The sequence below is a fragment of the Chiloscyllium plagiosum genome, chromosome 15 (genome assembly GCF_004010195.1).
Source record: "Chiloscyllium plagiosum isolate BGI_BamShark_2017 chromosome 15, ASM401019v2, whole genome shotgun sequence".
Classification (NCBI taxonomy): domain Eukaryota; kingdom Metazoa; phylum Chordata; class Chondrichthyes; order Orectolobiformes; family Hemiscylliidae; genus Chiloscyllium; species Chiloscyllium plagiosum.
Window position 1 is genome coordinate 10,039,116 of NC_057724.1, and position 19,300 is coordinate 10,058,415.

A 19,300-nucleotide genomic window follows, 5' to 3' on the forward strand; every position below is an offset into this window, starting at 1 on the left:
GTATACAGCTGTAAATGTTAACTGTTTTTCTGTAACCTCTTTTGTAATTGTTTAATGAAATTAAAAAAAAATAAACAGGAGTGTCAGGAGGTCTGTTCACTCTGACAGCTGGCTCTGAGGATGCTGGATCAGTGTCAAGCATTATGCATTTATCAATAAAGGGTAACTTCGTGACTGGATACCAGTCTCTGTGGAGTTATTTCAATAATAAAGCTCAGAAACTGGATCATATGGCATTTCAATGTGATTATGTTTCTTGAGATCTTCTGTCCTCCAAACCATAGATTGTGGTGTCAGGATATCAGGAAAATCCCTGTGGAAAAGTTGCCCTATGATATTTATCAGTTCTGGATGAGAAGGGAGTGGAGAGGGGGAACCAGGGCCCACTGCAACAACAACAGTGTAGAGCTCTGGTAGAACAAGAGGTCCCTTGCCCAGTGGAGCAAGACATAATTGGATGTGAGACTCTGCAGAACAGGCGCAAGAGACCTGGAACTTGGCAGCACAGTAATGGTGAAAGGACACTACTTTACTTTGGCAGCACCGACAAGATGCTTGGGTCACAGATTCATAACAGAAAATGGAACTCGAAGGAGCTGAGGAGCTTTGAATGGTTGCTTGCCTCAATGGTAAATTTCTACTTACCGTCATCAGTGATGGGATGTATATTGGTGGAGCTGGTAGGGGCTGAACTTTTCATTGAATCCCAACAGTGTGGAAACAGGCTCTTCAGCCTGACAAGTCCACACCGACCCTCCGAAGAGTAACCTAGCAAGACCTATTCTCCTACCCTATTACTCAACACTTACCCCTGACTAAATACTGAGGAAATGGAGAAGGCATTCACTCCAGTTCCATTAGCATTGCTTTGTAACAATGAGATTTCTCCAAAGTTAACTTTGGCTTATGTCTGATATCTAGATGCATCTCTGAACGCATCTCATTCAGTCTGTCTCTCACAGTCTCTATCTTCTTCATTGGGCTCATTTATATGGGTTAGCATGATCCCTACACTCCCAACCCAGCTAAAAATGTTAGTCCAGACAAAGAATAGCATCCCAGTGGTCATTTAACAGCTGGAGGTGTGCTTTCTGCCTCTCAACCTTCAAGTGCCAAAATGCAGAACTCCAGAGTGGACAGCGCCACTGGGAGCAGTGGGCCACTGCTGGTATTGCATTTGTGCTCAGTGCTGAATTGTATTGAAAGTGTTTGGGGGTCTTGATTGCCACCAAGATGGCAGGATCCATGAGAAGGCTGAGGGCTAAGGCTTGAGAGGTAGGAGAGGGAAACGGGGAGGGTAACACCTTGTTGTGGAGTGGTGGGGCTTCTGATCAGCCAAGGAGCCAATTAAGGAGAGATTCCCCCTCCCGCAGACACCACCTTTCCCTCCCATACCATGTGCAACCAGACAATGCAGGGAAAACTACCCAGATTGGCTGTTGGGCATGCGGCTCTCCCACCGCCATTAGGTTCCAGTGGCTGCAGGATAAAGCTGTTAAATGGGCAGGAATTACCAACTTAAGGGCCTCAATTGGCACACTAGAGGTGCACTAGCTGATGCCAAACCCTCCACTGGTAAAACTGCAGTGGGGCTGCAGGTGTGGATAGTTGGCAGTGTCACCTCTAAACTTAGTATGCTCCCCCCACCCCAAAACCCACCTTCAGACCTACTGGTGAGGGACGGTAAAATCTAGCCTCTGCTCTGTCAAGGGAAAAAAGAATTGAAGAGCCAGGGAAAGTGAAACTGAAGACAAGACTTACCCATGATTGTACTGGAAAATGCAGTACACTCAAAGGGTCACGTGTTCTATTCCTCCTTCTATTTCTAATGCTTTCCCAGATAATCATATTGGTGCCAAGTATATACTGCTCCAGGTGTATATCCAGCACATAATTCCCAAGTGTTTGGTAAGTGCCCAGTCCTGGAGTTATAAAACATGGAAACAGACTCTTCGGTCCAACTCATCCTTGCTAACCAGATATCCTAAATTAATCTAATCCCATTTGCTAACATTTGGCCCATATCCATCTAAACCCTTCCTATTCATATACCCATCCAGATGTTTTTTAAATGCTGTAATTGTACCAGCTCCACCACTTCCTCTGGCAGCTCATTCCATACACGCACCACCCTTTGCATGAAAAAGTTGTGCCTTATGTCCCTTTTAAATCTTTCCCCTCTCACCTTAAACCTATGCCCTCTAGCTTTGGACTCGGCTACCCCGGCTATTCACCCTATCCATGCCCCTCATGATTTTATAAACTACTATAATGGCAACCCCGCCCCCCCACCCACCGAGCCTCCAAAGCTCCAGGGAAAATATGTAGAGTTTTCTGCATTTTGCTTTTAACATTTGCAGGACAAACTTAACCTGAATATCGTAAAGAGACAGTTTAATTTCACGCGCCAGTCACTTTGAAAATAAATTGGCAATATTGTCTCAAATGTGGACTTTGTCTGGAAAACCATATCCACTGAGAATGAGATTGATTTTACACAAATAAACCCCTCTTAATATAGAACATATAAAGAAGCTACTATCCTATCTACCTGGGGATGAGGTCAAACCCAGATAGAAAGGTGAAAAACTGCAATGTATACAGTTTCTTGGGACTGAACAATGTAAGCATCCTTGAAATATTAAATAAAACCATCAATGAATTAACACTCAGTCATCAGTCTGAAAAGACAGAAATAAAAATTAACCAAGAAACTGGGAACTGTGTTGTAGCAGGCAACAAAACCTTTCAACCGAGAGCCAACAGAAGATTATTACAGTACCTTACAAAGCATACCGTAGTGTTGAATAACAATTATATATTAATATTTATTAAACAAGCATAAATACTTTTGGATTTCAGCAACTGCTTATGCATTAGAATCTCAACATTCATTCCAAACAATAAAACGGTTTTGCTCAATACCAGATTTTAAGCTGGCCTTAAGTTTAAGAAAATATTTTCCTTTTAGGCATTAGAAGAGGAATTTTAATTAAATGTAGCTTATATTTTAAAATAGATTGTATTAATGTAGAGCAAAACAAAACAAAAAGGTAGCTAGAATTGTGGAGCATTCAAACAATCCAGGAAATTCAAGGGCCGAAGCGGAGTACAGAGATTTGACTTTTTAGATACTTCCTAATGGGTGTTGCCTGTATCTATTTGCTTGGAGCAAATGTTGAATCTTAAATTGAATTATTTGCCACAGCAGTACACCGGATGTTAAAATGAGCTACATGGTGTTGGGGGAAGATCATTTATAGTTCAGGTTCAAGAGCAAGAGCAGAGCTGTATTTTCTCTGAAGGATATTACGGCATGCTTTCTAAGGTACAGTAATAATGTTCTGCTAGCTCTCGGCCGAAAAGTTTTATTAACAGCTCCCAGTTTCTTGGTTAATTTTAATTTCTGTTTTTTCAGACTGATGACTGAATGTTAATTCATCATGGTTTTATATAATATTTCAAGTTTTTAAAACAACCTTGCAGGTTTCACAGTTAAGGCACCAGTAGCTTGGCATCTAAGTGCCATCAGGCTTGCTAGCCTAACTGAGGCATAAGTAGGTGATGGATTTCAGATCTTAGGAATGAAATGTTATTGAAGTGGAAGCAGGGTGCCCTTAAGACAATTTGAAGAACACTTCCTGCATTCATGAACGGCAGGAGCTGAAACTGATGTAAAGAAGCTGCAGTGATAAGGCTTATTTGCCTCTTGAAACTCTCAGATTTTGTTGAACAAACTCTGAATTTAATGAATCATGGCTGTTAAGTTCAAGCAGAAATTTTCAGAAGTCACAGTTGCTGAATTCAACAAAAGTAAGAATTTTGAAGAACCTGCAGAGAAGTGTGAAGAAGGCTGAAGCTTGGAATTTAGAATGGATTGTGATTCAATAGTTACACATGAACAGAGGGATAGGGATGACGTGAGAACTCCAGGATCTGAATTTGCAGTGGGGAACTACAGCAGGAAGGGGTTCCTGAAAATAACTTGCAACACCTCTGCTATTTATGGGCGGCACAGTAGCACAGTGGTTAGCACTGCTGCTTCACAGCGCCAGAGACCCGGGTTCAATTCCCGCCTCAGGCGACTCTCTGTGTGGAGTTTGCACGTTCTCCCCGTGTCTGCGTGGGTTTCCTCCGGGTGCTCCGGTTTCCTCCCACAGTCCAAAAATGTGCAGGGGTTAGGTGAATTGGCCATGCTAAATTGCCCGTAGTTATTAGGGAAAGGGGTAAATGTAGGAGAATGGGTCTGGGTGGGTTACGCTTCGGCGGGTCGGTGCGGACTTGTTGGGCCGAAGGGCCTGTTTCCACACTGTAAGTAATCTAATCTATTTCCCTACATTTCTTTATATGCATTCATGGTATCTGAACCAGTGTTTATTGCCAAGAATGATTTGCCCAGAGGCTAGTTAAGAGCTAACCACATTGCTGTGGGTCTAAAGTCACATGTAGGCCAGACCAGGTAAGGACAGCAGTTTTTCCTTCTCTAAAGGATATTAGTGAAGCAGATGGGCTTTCCTGACAATCGACAACAGTTTCATGACATCATTAGCTTCTTATTTCTATTCCTGAATTAAAATTCAATATTCATTCCCCAGTAGTGGTATTTGCCACTGGGGATGCCTGACGATGGAATTACTTCATTAATCTGACAGGGCAAATACACGCAAAGTGCCAAGTAGAAATAATGAAAGGCCTGTCAATAAACCAGATAATACAGGCTACTCTAGATAGAGGAACTGGTGCCAACAGAGGTGTTTATAATGTAGCAGTAAAACTAAAGTGGTTATATGATATTATATTAACATTATAGACACTATCAACAGTAAAACAAACTACTGCTTATTATGTTGGTAATAAAAATTTGCTGAGTGAAATTGCAATCCTCAAAACTAGACAAATACCATTGTTATACGACACTGATGTAAAATGAGCCTACTTTTGGGTCTAACATCAGGCTTGCACTACTAAAGGAAGTCCTAGACTTGGTATGTTGGTGCTACTGCAGGTTCAACTTGGATAATGGAAATCAAAACACCACAAACCAGTTCTCTGTGTCTTCATGGCAAAAGATGTTTCATTTATTGCACAACAGCAATACTTTCTGTGGCCATGTAGTTGGGGCAAAGCAGTCTCTTTCACTGATGTAAACTGGAATAATTATTGTGAGGATGATGGACTCCCATTATCCAATGAAAGCAGGAATCAGCTCAGTTTCAGCCAGCAAAATGGACTAGGTGTGTTTCATCAGGGCTAAGGGGGTTTGCAGGGTATGGGGGGTTGAGTAAGGGAGATGGTTAAAGTGATCAGCAGTTTGAAGTATATATGGAAGCCTTTTAACCTGGTCATTTTGGAAACAGCTTCCTTACATACCTAGGACTAAGCGCTTGAAAGATTCTGTCTGTCAGATATCTCTAGTCAGAGATAGGATTGTAATAGTGGCCTCATTCCTGTCACCTGACCCCTGCCTTTGAAATGGAAATCCAAGTATGTGAGTAATTTTGGACAGAATATGTGGCAATTTTAGTATTCTTGGAGGAATAAAAGAATTTTGACTAAAGTTCTCCTGCAATGTGGGTTTTCCCTTACAGCATTTCTGGATCTGCTGTGGGATAATTGCTGGAGAATAATTACAGAATGAATCAAAAATTGTGCCGTAAGGACAGTAGAAGGCGAACTAGATGAACCATAGAATTTGTTTTCTAGCAATTCTTATATAATTATATCCATTCATTGGGGTGACATGGTAGTTCAGTGGCTAGCACTGCAGCCTCACAGTGCCAGATACCCAGGTTCAATTCCACCCGCAGGTGACTGTCCGTGTGGAGCTTTCACATCCTCCCCTACACCTGGGTGTATTTCCGCCCACAGTCCAAAGATGTGCAGGTTAAGTGGATTGGTAAATTGCTCATAGTGTCCAGGGATGTGCAGGTTAGGGGGATTACCCGTGGTACAGGGATAGTGTGGGATCCTCTTCAGAGGATTGGTCTGGGCTGAATGGCGTGCTTCCATACTGTAGGGATTCTATGATGCTGGGAGTTTTTAAGGTACACACAATTCAGTGCAAATTCATAGTCCTATACCTTGTGCTGCTATGGAAAGATGTTAAATTAATTATTAAAGGGACAGTTACTACCCTTCTCCTCAAAAATAAACTCCTCATCAGAACTCAAAGGAAAAGAAACTTCAACTACCAATGAAATCACAATCCTTTTTTGAAACTTAAACCACTTACCACAGTTTGATGGTTGACTTGAATCACTTCATCCCCTGCATGAATCTTCTTGCACTGGTCTGCAGGAGACTGTGTGCAGAGAAAGGAATCGTATCAGACATTTGAGAATATAATGTTTTAAAAAACACCGTGGCTCCACGTCTTGTTAAGATTTGAGGAATAACAGTGAAGTTCTGAAGCATTAAGTAACAGATGTCAAAATGTTATGAACAAATACACTTAGCATGTGAGGGGAATTCAATCAAAGTGCAGCCTTTTTATATGGTTACACAGACATGTAGAAGGTGGTGTTTTGAAAAGGAACCTGACAATTGTTCGCACTACGCATCAGAACTTCAGGTTTTTGTCACAGTTAGCAAATGGTATCCTAAAGCTCTAAACCTTCTAACTGTTGAAGCAAGAAACACAATGCATAACTGCAAAACAAAGAATATTAAATGGATAATATGTAAGTTACTGCTTGCAGTGTGGAGGATTATGGAGCATAGAATTGATCCTGCCATCTTGTATTTATTTTCAACTTATGTACCACTTTTCATACAGTTATGCACCAGGAATAATCTCTCAACATGACACCTGCAAGTAACTATATTACTAAACGTGGTTAAAAGTGAATCTTGCATTTATGTGACGCAAGTGACAGGACAATCCATCCCGCTCCCCATTCCAGTGACCAATGATCAGGTCATAACTTCATAGATGCTTGAGACCGGGCTTTATGATCCACTCCAGCCTTGATGTCCAAGGCCTCAAGCATATCCTTCTGCTCACCATGCAGTCACGTCAGTGATAAAACAAAACCTCAAACCGCATCCTCCAGCTTGGAATTAACTGATTTAAAGTGTACAAAATTATCAGAATGACTTTTTTTGGTTCTTCATTCACACACCTCAGTTGATCATTGGAAGTTTCTCTCTGGTTGTTCTGGTGCTTTATGCCGGTTGTGGTTCTGAGCATGTCTCAGAAGGGAAAGCAATATTTCCCACAATGCTTATTTTCTCCCCAGCTTTCCAAACTGCTGGAATGATTCTGCAGGATCTGGAAATTCTTAACACTCAAGACCCAGCAAACATTCCGGGCCCAAGTTACTGACTTTAGACAAAAGTAGCACATATCTGATTGGAAGAAACTGCTTTCATGTTTTTTAAACATTCAGTGACTAATTTTGTGTATGTGTGTATTGATTTTGTTTTCAGAATTGAGTAATTAATATCCTGTTGCAATAGAAGTTTGATCACTAACTGAGTACACTTAACTGCGATAACAGGATAATGGTGTTATACCAATCTCATTAGCCCAACTAATGAAGGGCTCATTAGTAAAGTCTAAATTGAAGGAGTCATCAAGCAGTGTCACTACCTTTGAACCAGGAGGTTCATGTCTACACTGGTCCAGAGGTATGCAATGACATTTCTTCACAGGTTGATTTAAAAAAGACCCTATAAGTCAATAAAGATGAATTTTAAGTGATTCTTCCTTTTGCTGGATTGTATTTTAACTTTTGACATATCATGTAGTTTAGAAGTGTCATATTCCAGAATTTGGATATAACAGAGCACGATTTTCCAGCCCCTTGAAGTTGCAGAGTATGTGGCAGGAAGGGCAAATAATTGGGTGGGTTAGCACCAGAGAGATACTCACTTCCTTCCCAAAATTGCTTCGGTGGTGAACAGTGGGGAGAGGTTTTGGACTACAAGAGGATATAGATGATCTGGTCGTTGGGCAGAGAAGTGCAAAATGGAAATTAGTCTGGAGAAGTGAGGTAATGCATTTTGGATGTAGCACAGGATAAAGGGAGACACAAGAAATTGGAGAATACAGAATAGTGTAGGAGGGACAGAGAGACCTTGGAGAGTATATCCACATATCGCTAAAATTGGCTGGGCAGTTCAATGAGATGGCATATAGAATGTTTTCCTTTATTTGTCAAGGCACAGAATATAAGAGTAGTCAGGTTATTGTCGAACTGTAAGCAACACTAGTTAGACGACAGTTGGAATGTTGTCCACACTACAGGAGGGATTGCACTGCAGAGGGACCCTTTGGATATTTGTAGGAATGTGGTCAGTGCTGGAGACATTTGATTATGTGGAAAAATTGGAAAGATTGGGGATCATTCCTTTGGAACAGAGATGGTCGTAGGGGTGGCTTAATTGAAGTGTATAGAATTATAAGGATCAACCTATTTACCTGAACACAGTGTCAAACCACATGGGAAGATATAAATTGAAAGTAATTAGAGGGGAGCTGAGGCAACATTTTCTTGGCCTGGCTTGGGATATGAAAAGTTGGAGTGTACTCCCTGAAAACTCAGGTGAATAGACTCTCACCACATTTAAAAAGTATTTGGATATCTTCTTGATGAACGTGCAGGGCTACTGGCCTGGTGCAAGAGGGTGGTATTAGAGTGGATCAGTCTTCCTAACTAGCATGTACATGATGGGCTGAAAGGCCACCTGCTCTACAACACACACACGCACATACACACACATACACACACACGCACACAACCAGAAGCTACTGTGAGGGATTAAACCCTGGGCAGGAAAGCCCAAGGCCAACCTTCCTTAATTAAGACCATTAGGTGTTCAGTTAATGACCACTCTGGAGCAATCAGGATACATGGTTTTCGGGCAAGAGTTGAAGGGTGAAAGAGACCACCCTTGCCTCCAAATACTCTCTACCTGCAACACACCCCCCACCACACCATGTGATTCCTCCACTCTCCTGTCATCTTGTTGGTTATGGTGCAGCCAACAGCCTAGGCCGAGTGTAGGTCACTGCTCCTCATAGTAGCTGCTGGCCCCTCATTGGCAAGCAGCTTCAGATAGAGTGGTCTGTTTCTATCCCAGGACCTGACTGGGCGAGTAGTCCTCTGGGTCACCACTAATACCAACTTCTTGCACCAGGCCAGGAGCGTTGTGGGTCATCGTTCATCAAGGAGACATCCAAATACTTTTTAAACGTGGTCAGAGTCTACGCAACTAAGTTTTCAGGGAGTACATTCCAACTTTTCATATCTCTAGCCCAGCCGAGAAAATGTTGTCTCAGCTCTGCTCCAATTACTTTCAATATATATCTCACCATGTGATTTGACCACTGTGTTCAGGTAAATAGGTTGACCCTTATAACTTTATACACTTGAGTTAAATGACCCCTTTGGCTGTCTCTGTTCTAAGGGAATGATCCCCAATCTTTCCAATTTTTCCATATAGTCAAATGTTTCCAGCACTGACCACATTCCTACAAATATCCAAAGGGTCCCTCTGCAGTGCAATTATATCCCTCCTGTAGTGTGGACAACATTCCAGCTGTCGTCTAACTATGTTGCTTACAGTTTGACAATAATCTGCCTACTCTTACATTCTATGCCTTGATAAATAAAGGAAAGCATTCGATCTGTCATCTTATTGAACTGCCCATCTATTTTTAGTAATCTGTGGATATACACTCCAAGGTCCCTCTGTCCCTCTTACACTATTCAGTATTCTCCCATTTCTCATGTCTTCTTTTATCCTGTGCTACATCCAAAATGCATTACCTCACTTCTCCAGACTAATTTCCATTTTGCACTTCTCTGCCCAACCGACCAGATCATCTATATCCTCTTGTAGTCCAAACCCTCTCCTCACTGTTCACCATCCAACCAATTGTTGTACTACCTGCAAACCTCTTCATTGCCCCCCTACATTTGAGTCTAAATCATTAATCTAAATTACTAAAAGCAAGGGACCAGGGACTGATCCTTGAGGAATCCCCCTGGTGTCACCCTTCCAGTTGCAAACCCACAAGATAACCATCACCCTGTACTTTCTGCTAATATTTGAATTTTGCACCTAATCTTCTACTCTCCCTTGGATCCCAAGGGCTTTAACTTGTTTGACCAGACTGCTCTGCAGAAATCCTCACTACCTCCATCTAAACACATCTGGCACTGCCCTCATCAACTTGTTATGACACAAGAAATTCAAATAAACTGCCAATCAACGCTCATTTATGATATTTCAAGGTATTTGATAACAGCTTGGTACGGTGGCTCAGTGGTTAGCACTGCTGCCTCACAGCGCCAGGGATCCGGGTTTGTTTCCAGAACCAGGGGAATGTCTATATGGAGTTTGCACATTCTTCCTGTACCTGCATAGCTTTCCTCTGGATGCTCCGGTTTCCTCCCACAGTGCAAAAATGTGCAGGTTAGGTGAATTGGCCATGCTAAATTGCCCATAGTGTTTAGGGATGTGTAGGCTAGGGGCATTGGTTAGGGGTAAATGTACAGTAGTAGGGGAATGGGTCTGGGTGAGTGACTCTTCAAAGGGTCAGTGTGGACTTGTTGGGCCCAATGGCCTATTTTCGCATTTTAGCAATTCTATGATGATAGTGGACAAGCCATTGCTATAGTTTTCAAGCACAATTTAAAGACAGATTGCCTTTAACTGCTGCTGGAGGTTTGAAAAAGGCTTCTAAAATAGATCGAAAGATTCCTGAGACACTTGGTCAAGGCTTCATCAGCACTTTATCAACGTTTTTCCAGGAAATTCTCTTGAGGACTTCACCTGAAAAGAGTGAATTGGCTGCCATTGTATCTTAATGGACACTGCACAGGAGCTAGTATAAGATGGGATTGCATGGCCATTAGTATCTTGCTCAGAGGTCCCACTTGACAACAGGGAACAAGGAAGATATGAGGCTAGGCAGAGTAACTCCAGTTGCTACAAGACAAAGGGACAGGAGGGTGAGGAGAGTAGGTACAAACCTGCAGTGTCACATATCCCGTGATGTCGACACCTCTAACTCTATCCCTCAATCATCTTGAAGCCTTCCAGTATGTGTTAGTGAGTGTACTCCACATCATTTAGCAAGTTGGGTGTATGGAGGATGTGTATATAGTTCCCTGAAGGCTTCTTCTAATCTGCACTTCACAATTCAGACAGGAGTCACACAAACCAGGTTATAGTCCAACAGGTTTATTTGAAATCACACAAGCTTTCGAAGCGCTGCTCCTTTTTCAAGTGTACCTTATGAAGAGGCAGCGCTCTGAAAGCTTGTGGTTTCAAATAAACCTGTCAAACTAGAACCTGGTGTCGTGTGACTTCTGGTTTTGTCCACCCCAATCCAAAGCCAGCATCTCCACATCACAATAAATTCAGGCAATGTGAAATTATGAAGATCAGCCATAGAAGGCAAGACTATGTGCGAAAATTAGGCTGTCCAAAAGGGTTTCCTCATCAGTACACCAAACATTTAGTGTCTGCTTTCACACGTTTCCCAATGAGTCTGAGAAATAGAAAATAAAACGTTTACATTTTTACCCAGGTTAGTCAATCGAAATATTGCAATATCATCCAGCTTGGACTTTGCAGTTTAGAAATATATAACTCTACCCATGAACAGAAAAAAATTAGCTCTGAGGAGCTTGCAGACATTGGTTGAGGATTTTGCAGCTCAGAAAGGTATAAAGATTGTGGACAGAATTCTGAAATGAGCATACTTTCACCAAAGTACTTGGAGAGGTACATCTGAAATAAATTGATTGATGAGGACAAAGTCAAGCAAGTGAATTCCTTGTGTTTTGTCTTCACAAAATTTCACTGGCAGGAGTTGCATAGCTTAGTTAGTAATGATGCTTCTGTGCCAGAGTATACCCTGAATATCATCACAATTCGGTCCAAATGGTGCGGTAGCAAATCATAGGCCGAGGGAGGATCGTAAGCGATAATCAGCTAGAGATTTACTGGTCCACATTTGACCCAATTCTATGAGATCCCATGGGATTCAAGATAAATGTTCAGGACTCACAAGTTCGCTCCATCATGACTATATGCTGTTCTGCTGCTGACAACATAACACAACATGAACTGATGTTGTTTGGTCAGTATGATGTTGAATAACTTTTTCAGTTTGTCACTTGACCAGTCTGTGTTGTAAAGGAGGACATTGTGGCGTGGACAAGGCTGACTACCACCAATAAAACTGATGCTGGCTGGCATATCCAGTGTTATTCTTATTGTCAGTTTTTATTAAGGACGACTGAGCTATTTCTGAGGGGAATTCTGAATTAACCCTATCACTCTGGCTTTGAAGACATATTAAGGCCAGAGCACGTCGGGATGGCAGATTTCCTTTTTACAGAGCCGAAGTGAAAGAGTTGGGTTTTCATGACCATCTCATTGTTTCTCACTAGCCAATAATAGTACCCTAATGCCCTTGACTCCAAATTAGTTTATTCAATTAAATTCAAATTCACAAATTGCCAAAATACAATATGAACCTTGAACCTTTAACTATTAGTCCAGGCCTGTGGATTATTAGTACACTGGCATTACTGTCATGTTACTGTGATTAGTCCCACAGTTTCCTTTCCCCCAAAACCATGCAAATACTTTTCAAAAAAACTATCCAATTCCTTTTTGAAAGTTTATTTTAAATCCATCATAACAACTTGCTGTGTAAAAATATGACTCTTCATGTTAGCTCTGGTTTCTTTGATAATTATGTTATTTTGTTTATCTGCTTACCAAATTTTTGTCAGTGGAAAGGTTTCTCCCCATCTAAGTCTGTCAAAACCCCTCAGAATTTCAGAAAAATCAATTAAATCCTTCCTTAACCTTTTGCGTCAGTGGTATTTTCACAGAGAAATTCCATCCTTTGTTTCCCATGTCCCAGTTAGTGATGTAATTTAGTGGCTCATTAAATCAGCCAGATCAGTTTTACTAATTTTCTGAAAAATAAGAAACACATTCACTTATTTCAATGTTAACAGAATCTCCCTTGAATTCATTATCCTCTACATGATTGTTTATCAATGCTCAGTGGTCTAGCAGCTGTTTCAGGGAGGTTGCAGGTTGTAAATACATGTTTGACATACATGACAACCAGAGGCTGTCATCCAGCATTTGCAATGCATCTATCTATACTTAACATGGATTTTGTTTCAAATCTGTCGGACAATGCAGTGACTTGAGAGGAACAAGGGAGAATCCCTCAGTTACATTGTATAGAAACATGGAAATTGGAACAGGAGTAGGCCATCTGGCCCATTGAGCTTGCTCTGCTATTCAACATGGCCATGGTTGACCATCCTACTCAACAACCTTTAATCCCTTTTGCTTTAAGAATTATATCTATATCCTCCTTGGAATTATGCAATGTTTTTGTCTTAACTGTTTTATGTGTCAGAGAATTCCATAGGCCCACCATTCTTTGGATGAATACATTTCTTCTGATCTCTGTCCCAAATGGCTGACCCTCTATCCTTAGACTGACCCCAGGTTCTGGATTTCCCAGTCATTGGGAACATCATTCCTGTGTTTATCCAGTCGAGTCCTGTTAGAATTCCACAGGTTTCTATGAGACTCCATCTCTCATTCTCCTACAGTACACTACCCAACACTCCAGTGAAGATAGTTCTAACAATCCAGTCTCTTCAAACATCAGTCCTCCCATCTCTGAGATGAATCTGGTGGACGTTTTTTGCACTCCTTCCATTGCCAGAACATCCTTCCTCAGATTAAAAAATCAAAACTGCACACAACCTTCTAGGTACTGTCTCACCAAAGCCCTATGTAATTGCAGCAAGACATCCCTGCTCCTGTATCTGAATCCTTTCGCTATGATGGCAAACATACCATTTGCCTAGTTCACTGCCTGGTGCACCTGTATGCTTATCTTCAGGAACTGTGTAGAAGAACACCCAGTTTCATTGCATCGCCACCAAATAATAATATGCCTTCCTGTTTTTGCTACCAAAATAAATAACCTCATTGTTATCCCCTATGTACTTCACCTGCTATGGATTTGCCTACTCACTCAACTGATGTATCTCTGCATCCTTCTCACAGTTCAACCTCCCACCCAACTTTGTGTCATCTGCAAACTTGAAAAGGTTACAATTAGTTCCCTCATTTAATTCATGAATATATATTGTGAATAGCTGGGATCCAGGCACTGATCCCTGCGGTACCCCACTGGTCACTCGCTGACACTCGGAAACAGACCCATTTATTCCAACTTGTTTCCTGTCTGCCAGTCAGTTCTCTACCCACGTCAGTGCATTATCCTCAATCCCATGCCCTTTAACTTTAAATGTTAATTTCTTATGTGGAACCTTCTCGAATGCCTTCCAAACGTCCAAGTAAATCATATCCTCTGGCTCCTCCCGATTAACTCTGCAAATTGCAAGTTATGTGTTTAGGAAGAACTGAAGGGCCAAGAAAGAAGAGTTGGAGAAAGCAAATTAATGTGAAACAGTCAGGGAATTAATTAATTAAATACCACCAAAAGAGAAATAGAAAGAGTTAATAAAAGAAAATGTATGGCTCATTATTGAAGGGGATATCACAAACATTTTGTTTTTTGTTTGAGGCTATGGAATTCCCATCATAAAATGTTGTTGAAGAACAAGCTGTAAAACATTTTTAAGGGGATTCAGACAGTTGCTTGAAATGGAGGAATATTGGGTTATTTGAGGAATATGCCATAGTGTAGGAGTAGATTAGGCTGTGGAAAGAACCTCTAGTGAAACCTGTTTCTACATTAGAACATTCCATGATACGATATGAATTGGCTTTGGTTGAGCAAAAGCTAAGGACTACTAGTATAAATTAAAAGTCAGATTGACAACATAACTGGCAAGTGGCCTCTGGCATGAGACATGAACCAATCTTCAGGGAATACTGCCACACCAACTGCAATTGGAATTGCAGTCTGATCAAAAGCCAAGTTTTACAGATTCCAAACTTTGTTTTAATATTTCCCAGATTTGTGGCAAGACAACGGTGTGTTTCATAACCTATTGTTATGAAGGTGCAATCTCTTCAGTAACTTGCCGCAAGGAAGAGATACCCAGAGAATTGAAACAGGTTGCTCAACAATTTGCCCCATCCTGCTGTTTGTCTCATTAAAATGACAGATCGCCCTCAGCACCCCCTTGAGGTTCATGAAATTACAACGTTTGGATATTGATTGCCAATTAAATTGTCTGTAGACAGTTAGGGTGAGGAATCAACAGCACAGGTAGATTTATGTTTCTGCATTGACACTCAACCACTCCAACCCAAAAAAGAAATTGGAAAATCTGAAATTGTGGAAAACTGTGGTCAGAGATCATAATTTTTTTTTTGAAAAATAATCCCTTTTTTTCCTTTCTGTCTCTTTTTTTCCCCTTTTTTAATCCAACCTCTCATTCCTTCTCTGTTTCTCTTTTTCTGGTACTCAGTTACTCTATCCTAGATATTTCCTCAGTTTCTTTTGTGCCCATTAATAAGTAAATGATTTATTAATCCAATCATTCACAAAATCCAGTTACTCCAGTGCCCTCACTAAGTCATTAGTAGCCCCCAGGTCTAGCAACATAGTGGGTAAAATATTCCAGTCACAAGGCAATGGATTAAGCCGAACTGGTGGAGCTATGAAATCCTGGGAGATTATATATCTCCTACAGTGAAAATGAACTGTTACTTGGTAGCCAGTGAGCAAACCTGTCGTGTATGCATTGAGTACGACTAACCATAAGTCTAGACTCTGGTTTCCAGCATCTGCAGTCCTTGTTTTTACCTACGACTAACCATGAGCTGATTTGCCAGCTTTATGTCACAGGAGAGAAAACTGATTCAAGATAAAGCAAATGGGCAAAAAAGACTTTTTTAAAAAAATGGAAAGGACAAGAGATGGACAGTATAAAAAGCCAGGGATCACAGCGCGAACTTCATAAGGATGCTACTTCAGAAACAAATTCAAAGATCCGTAGATTGCAGGACAGTTATCACACAAATCATTTTAATTCCGCCAATGACAGAATTTGGATATTGTGGATCATATTACATTTGATGTGACAGTGCCAATGCTGGACTGGGGTGGACAAAGTCAGAAGTCACATGACATCACCTGATCAAGACGCAGCGCTCCAAAAACTTGTGATTTCAAATAAACCTGTTGGACAATAACCTGATGTCATAGGACTTTCGACATATTACATTTGGGCTGACCTATTTCAAAAGAAGTTAAGATTTGATTGATTTTAATATCATCTATAAAAAGCAAGTCATTTAATTTAAAACTTTATTTAATGTGGTTGGCTGAGTCACATGATATAAATAAAGAAGCTAAGACATTAAGTTTATGAGATATTCACTCTCAATTTTCAACACTATTGGGAAAGATCATCACTGGCATGTATTTTAGCAATAGTATTTTACTCTGATTTAAAGTGTGAATGGTATTTTAAGGCAGTACTGTAATTTATTGACATCTAAATGTACAAAATGAAGAGCAAAAGGCTCCAACAAAGTCCCTCAGGTGGAAAACACAATGTAGCCCATTACCTTTTAGGTAAGTTCATGCCTATGCTAAAGTTTCAGGAGAATGCCTTATCAATTTGTAGAAGAGTGTACGATTTTCCCATTCACACATATGGCCACTCTTAACCAAGTGTAATTTCACTCTCATAATTTGCTTCCTGTGTATGAGTTCAACAATTGGTCAATTGTCATGTCCGTGTAGGATTTGATAACCAATCTCATTCCTCACCATGAAATGACTTTCAATCCCAGTACTGAATGGAATTTTATTTCTTTCCCTTTGAAAGGTATTAGCCTTTAATGGGATTCTTTCAAAAATCTATTTCTTCTCAAAAGGCAAAACTTCCTAATTTTTTTCCACTCAAGATTTATTCATTTTCTATTCATCTAGTTAATGTGGGGCCTTGGAATACGATCATGTCACTTCCCCACCGCTGTGAACCTACATTTTTAAGGTTATTGAAGGCATGGAATAAAGCCTGGTTCGGTCTGAACGCACATGCAAATCACATAATTGGGATAATTTAAGCAAAGCATTAGATAGGATGCTCAGTTGCAGCTTGCCAGTGATACAGTGTCTGTCTGTCTGTCCGTTCTCTCTTCCCCATTTCTGACTGTTGGCCAAGAACTTCCATTGGACTGATCCATTCTTATGTGCAGTGTTCTGCAGTGGTTTGCCACTTCCTTCAGCAGGAGACCTGACCAGGAGACTCTCCCACTCTTACCACCGGCCATCTAATGTACTGGAAACATTCACAGGTTGACAATTCACTTGTTTGGCCACATTATGAAAACACCTCCTACAGCCAACCAGTCCTGACTCCTATCTGAAACTTCTAGCCCAGAACTAGCACTGCATCAATAAACTTCTTGAACAAACATGTACTGCATATCTGAACTTATTTATCTTACAGTAAATTAATGCGATGTTCAGTCTTCATCTAAACCTGGTAAAGAGGAGACATGTTTCTAAACTGGCCTGCCAATTACACCTGAAATGGAATTCTCCACTAGTATAAATGGAGGGGTAGATGTATTTGTTGTATGATGATCAAATGCATACATGTAATGTTTATAACTTTGTATTTTTGTTACATATATGCAGAGGAAGCCCCTTCTGCTCCCCTGTTTCTCCACTGCCTCCTAGCATCAAACCCAACCAGGAACGGCACATGTATGGAAGTCAATAGATCCACCCGTAAAAAGTCCAGCAAATCACCAACATTTATCTCAATATCTCCAGTCATTTTGCAAATTGGTCCAGTGGCTATCTCAGCAATAAAGACCAGGAAGACTCTAGGGCGTATGCTCAGCTGGAGTTAGAGTAATCAAGATACAAGTGGAAGCTGCTGTGAAATGGTATCTCCACCCTAAAAACCATCCTGTACAGGAACATCTTTTCTGAGCACATCTGCCATGCCTTTCCCTGCCTGGTAAATAATGATGGGAGCAGGAGTGTGTTGTTAGGAGCTTATTGTTATGATTTGGAATGGGAGTGGGAGTTACAAGATGGTTATCTTGAATGAAACAAGTTTTGATTTGATTTGATTTATCACTGTCACTGTCACCAAGGGACAGTGACAAGTATTGTCTTACATTCTTTACAGGCTGATCATCCAGTACAAGTGCATCATGGTAACAGATCAGAGTGCAGGATACAATGTTAATGCCGCCAATATTAACATTAAAGAGGTTTGTTCACAAATCTGATAACAGCGGAGAAGAAACTATTCTTGAATATACTCTTGAATCAGACTTGTATCTTCTCCCTAACGGAAGAGGGTAAAAGAGAGCATAACCAGGGTGGGAGGGAGTTTGATTAAGTTGGTTGCTTTCCTGAGGCAGCAGGAAGTATAGATGGAGTCAGTGAATGGGAGGCTGGTTTGTGTTATGGACTGGGCTGTGTTCACAACTCTCTGTAGAGTCATAGAGATGTACAGCATAGAAACAGACCCTTCAGTCCAACTCGTCCATGCCGACCAGATATCCCATTCTGGATTAGTGGTGCTGGAAGAGCACAGCAGCTCAGGCAGCACCCAAGGAACTTCGAAATCAATGTTTCGGGCAAAAGCCCTTCATCAGGAATAAAGGCAGAGAGCCTGAAGTGGAGAGATAAGCTAGAGGAGGGTGGGGGTGGGGAGAAAGTAGCATAGAGTACAATGGGTGAGTGGGGGAGGGGATGAAGGTGATAGGTCAGGGAGGAGAGGGTGGAGTGGATAGGTGGAAAAGGAGATAGGCAGTTAGGTCAAGTCCGGACAAGTCATGGGGACAGTGCTGAACTGGAAGTTTAGAACTAGGGTGAGGTGGGGGGAAGGGGAAATGAGGAAACTGTTGAAGTCCACATTGATGCCCTGGGGTTGAAGTGTTCCAGATGAGGCGTTCTTCCTCCAGGCGTCTGGTGGTGAGGGAGTGGTGGTGAAGGAGGCCAGGACCTCCATGTCCTCGGCAGAGTGGGAGGGGGAGTTGAAATGTTGGGCCACGGGGCGGTGTGGTTGATTGGTGCGGGTGTCCTGGAGATGTTCCCTAAAGTGCTCTGCTAGGATGCGCCCAGTCTCCCCAGTGTAGAGGAGACCGCATCGGGAGCAACGGATACAATAAATGATATTAATGGATGTGCAAGTAAAACTTTGATGGATGTGGAAGGCTCCTTTCGGGCTTTGGATAGAGATGAGGGAGGTAGTGTGGGCACAGGTTTTACAGTTCCTGCGGTGGCAGGGGAGAGTGCCAGGATGGGAGGGTGGGTTGTAGGGGGGCGTGGACCTGACCAGGTAGTCAC

At 41.5% G+C, this 19,300-nt stretch overlaps 1 protein-coding gene across 2 annotated transcripts in view; it reads right to left on the minus strand.

Moving 5' to 3' along the window:
• Nucleotides 1-19,300, minus strand: part of si:ch211-26b3.4 (connector enhancer of kinase suppressor of ras 2) — a 576,848-nt gene that overhangs the window by 271,015 nt on the left and 286,533 nt on the right. For both annotated transcript variants that reach the window (XM_043704404.1, XM_043704405.1), the window contains exon 8: nucleotides 6,233-6,301. In XM_043704404.1, the coding sequence (XP_043560339.1) occupies nucleotides 6,233-6,301 (69 nt within the window). The remainder of the gene's footprint in view (nucleotides 1-6,232; nucleotides 6,302-19,300) is intronic.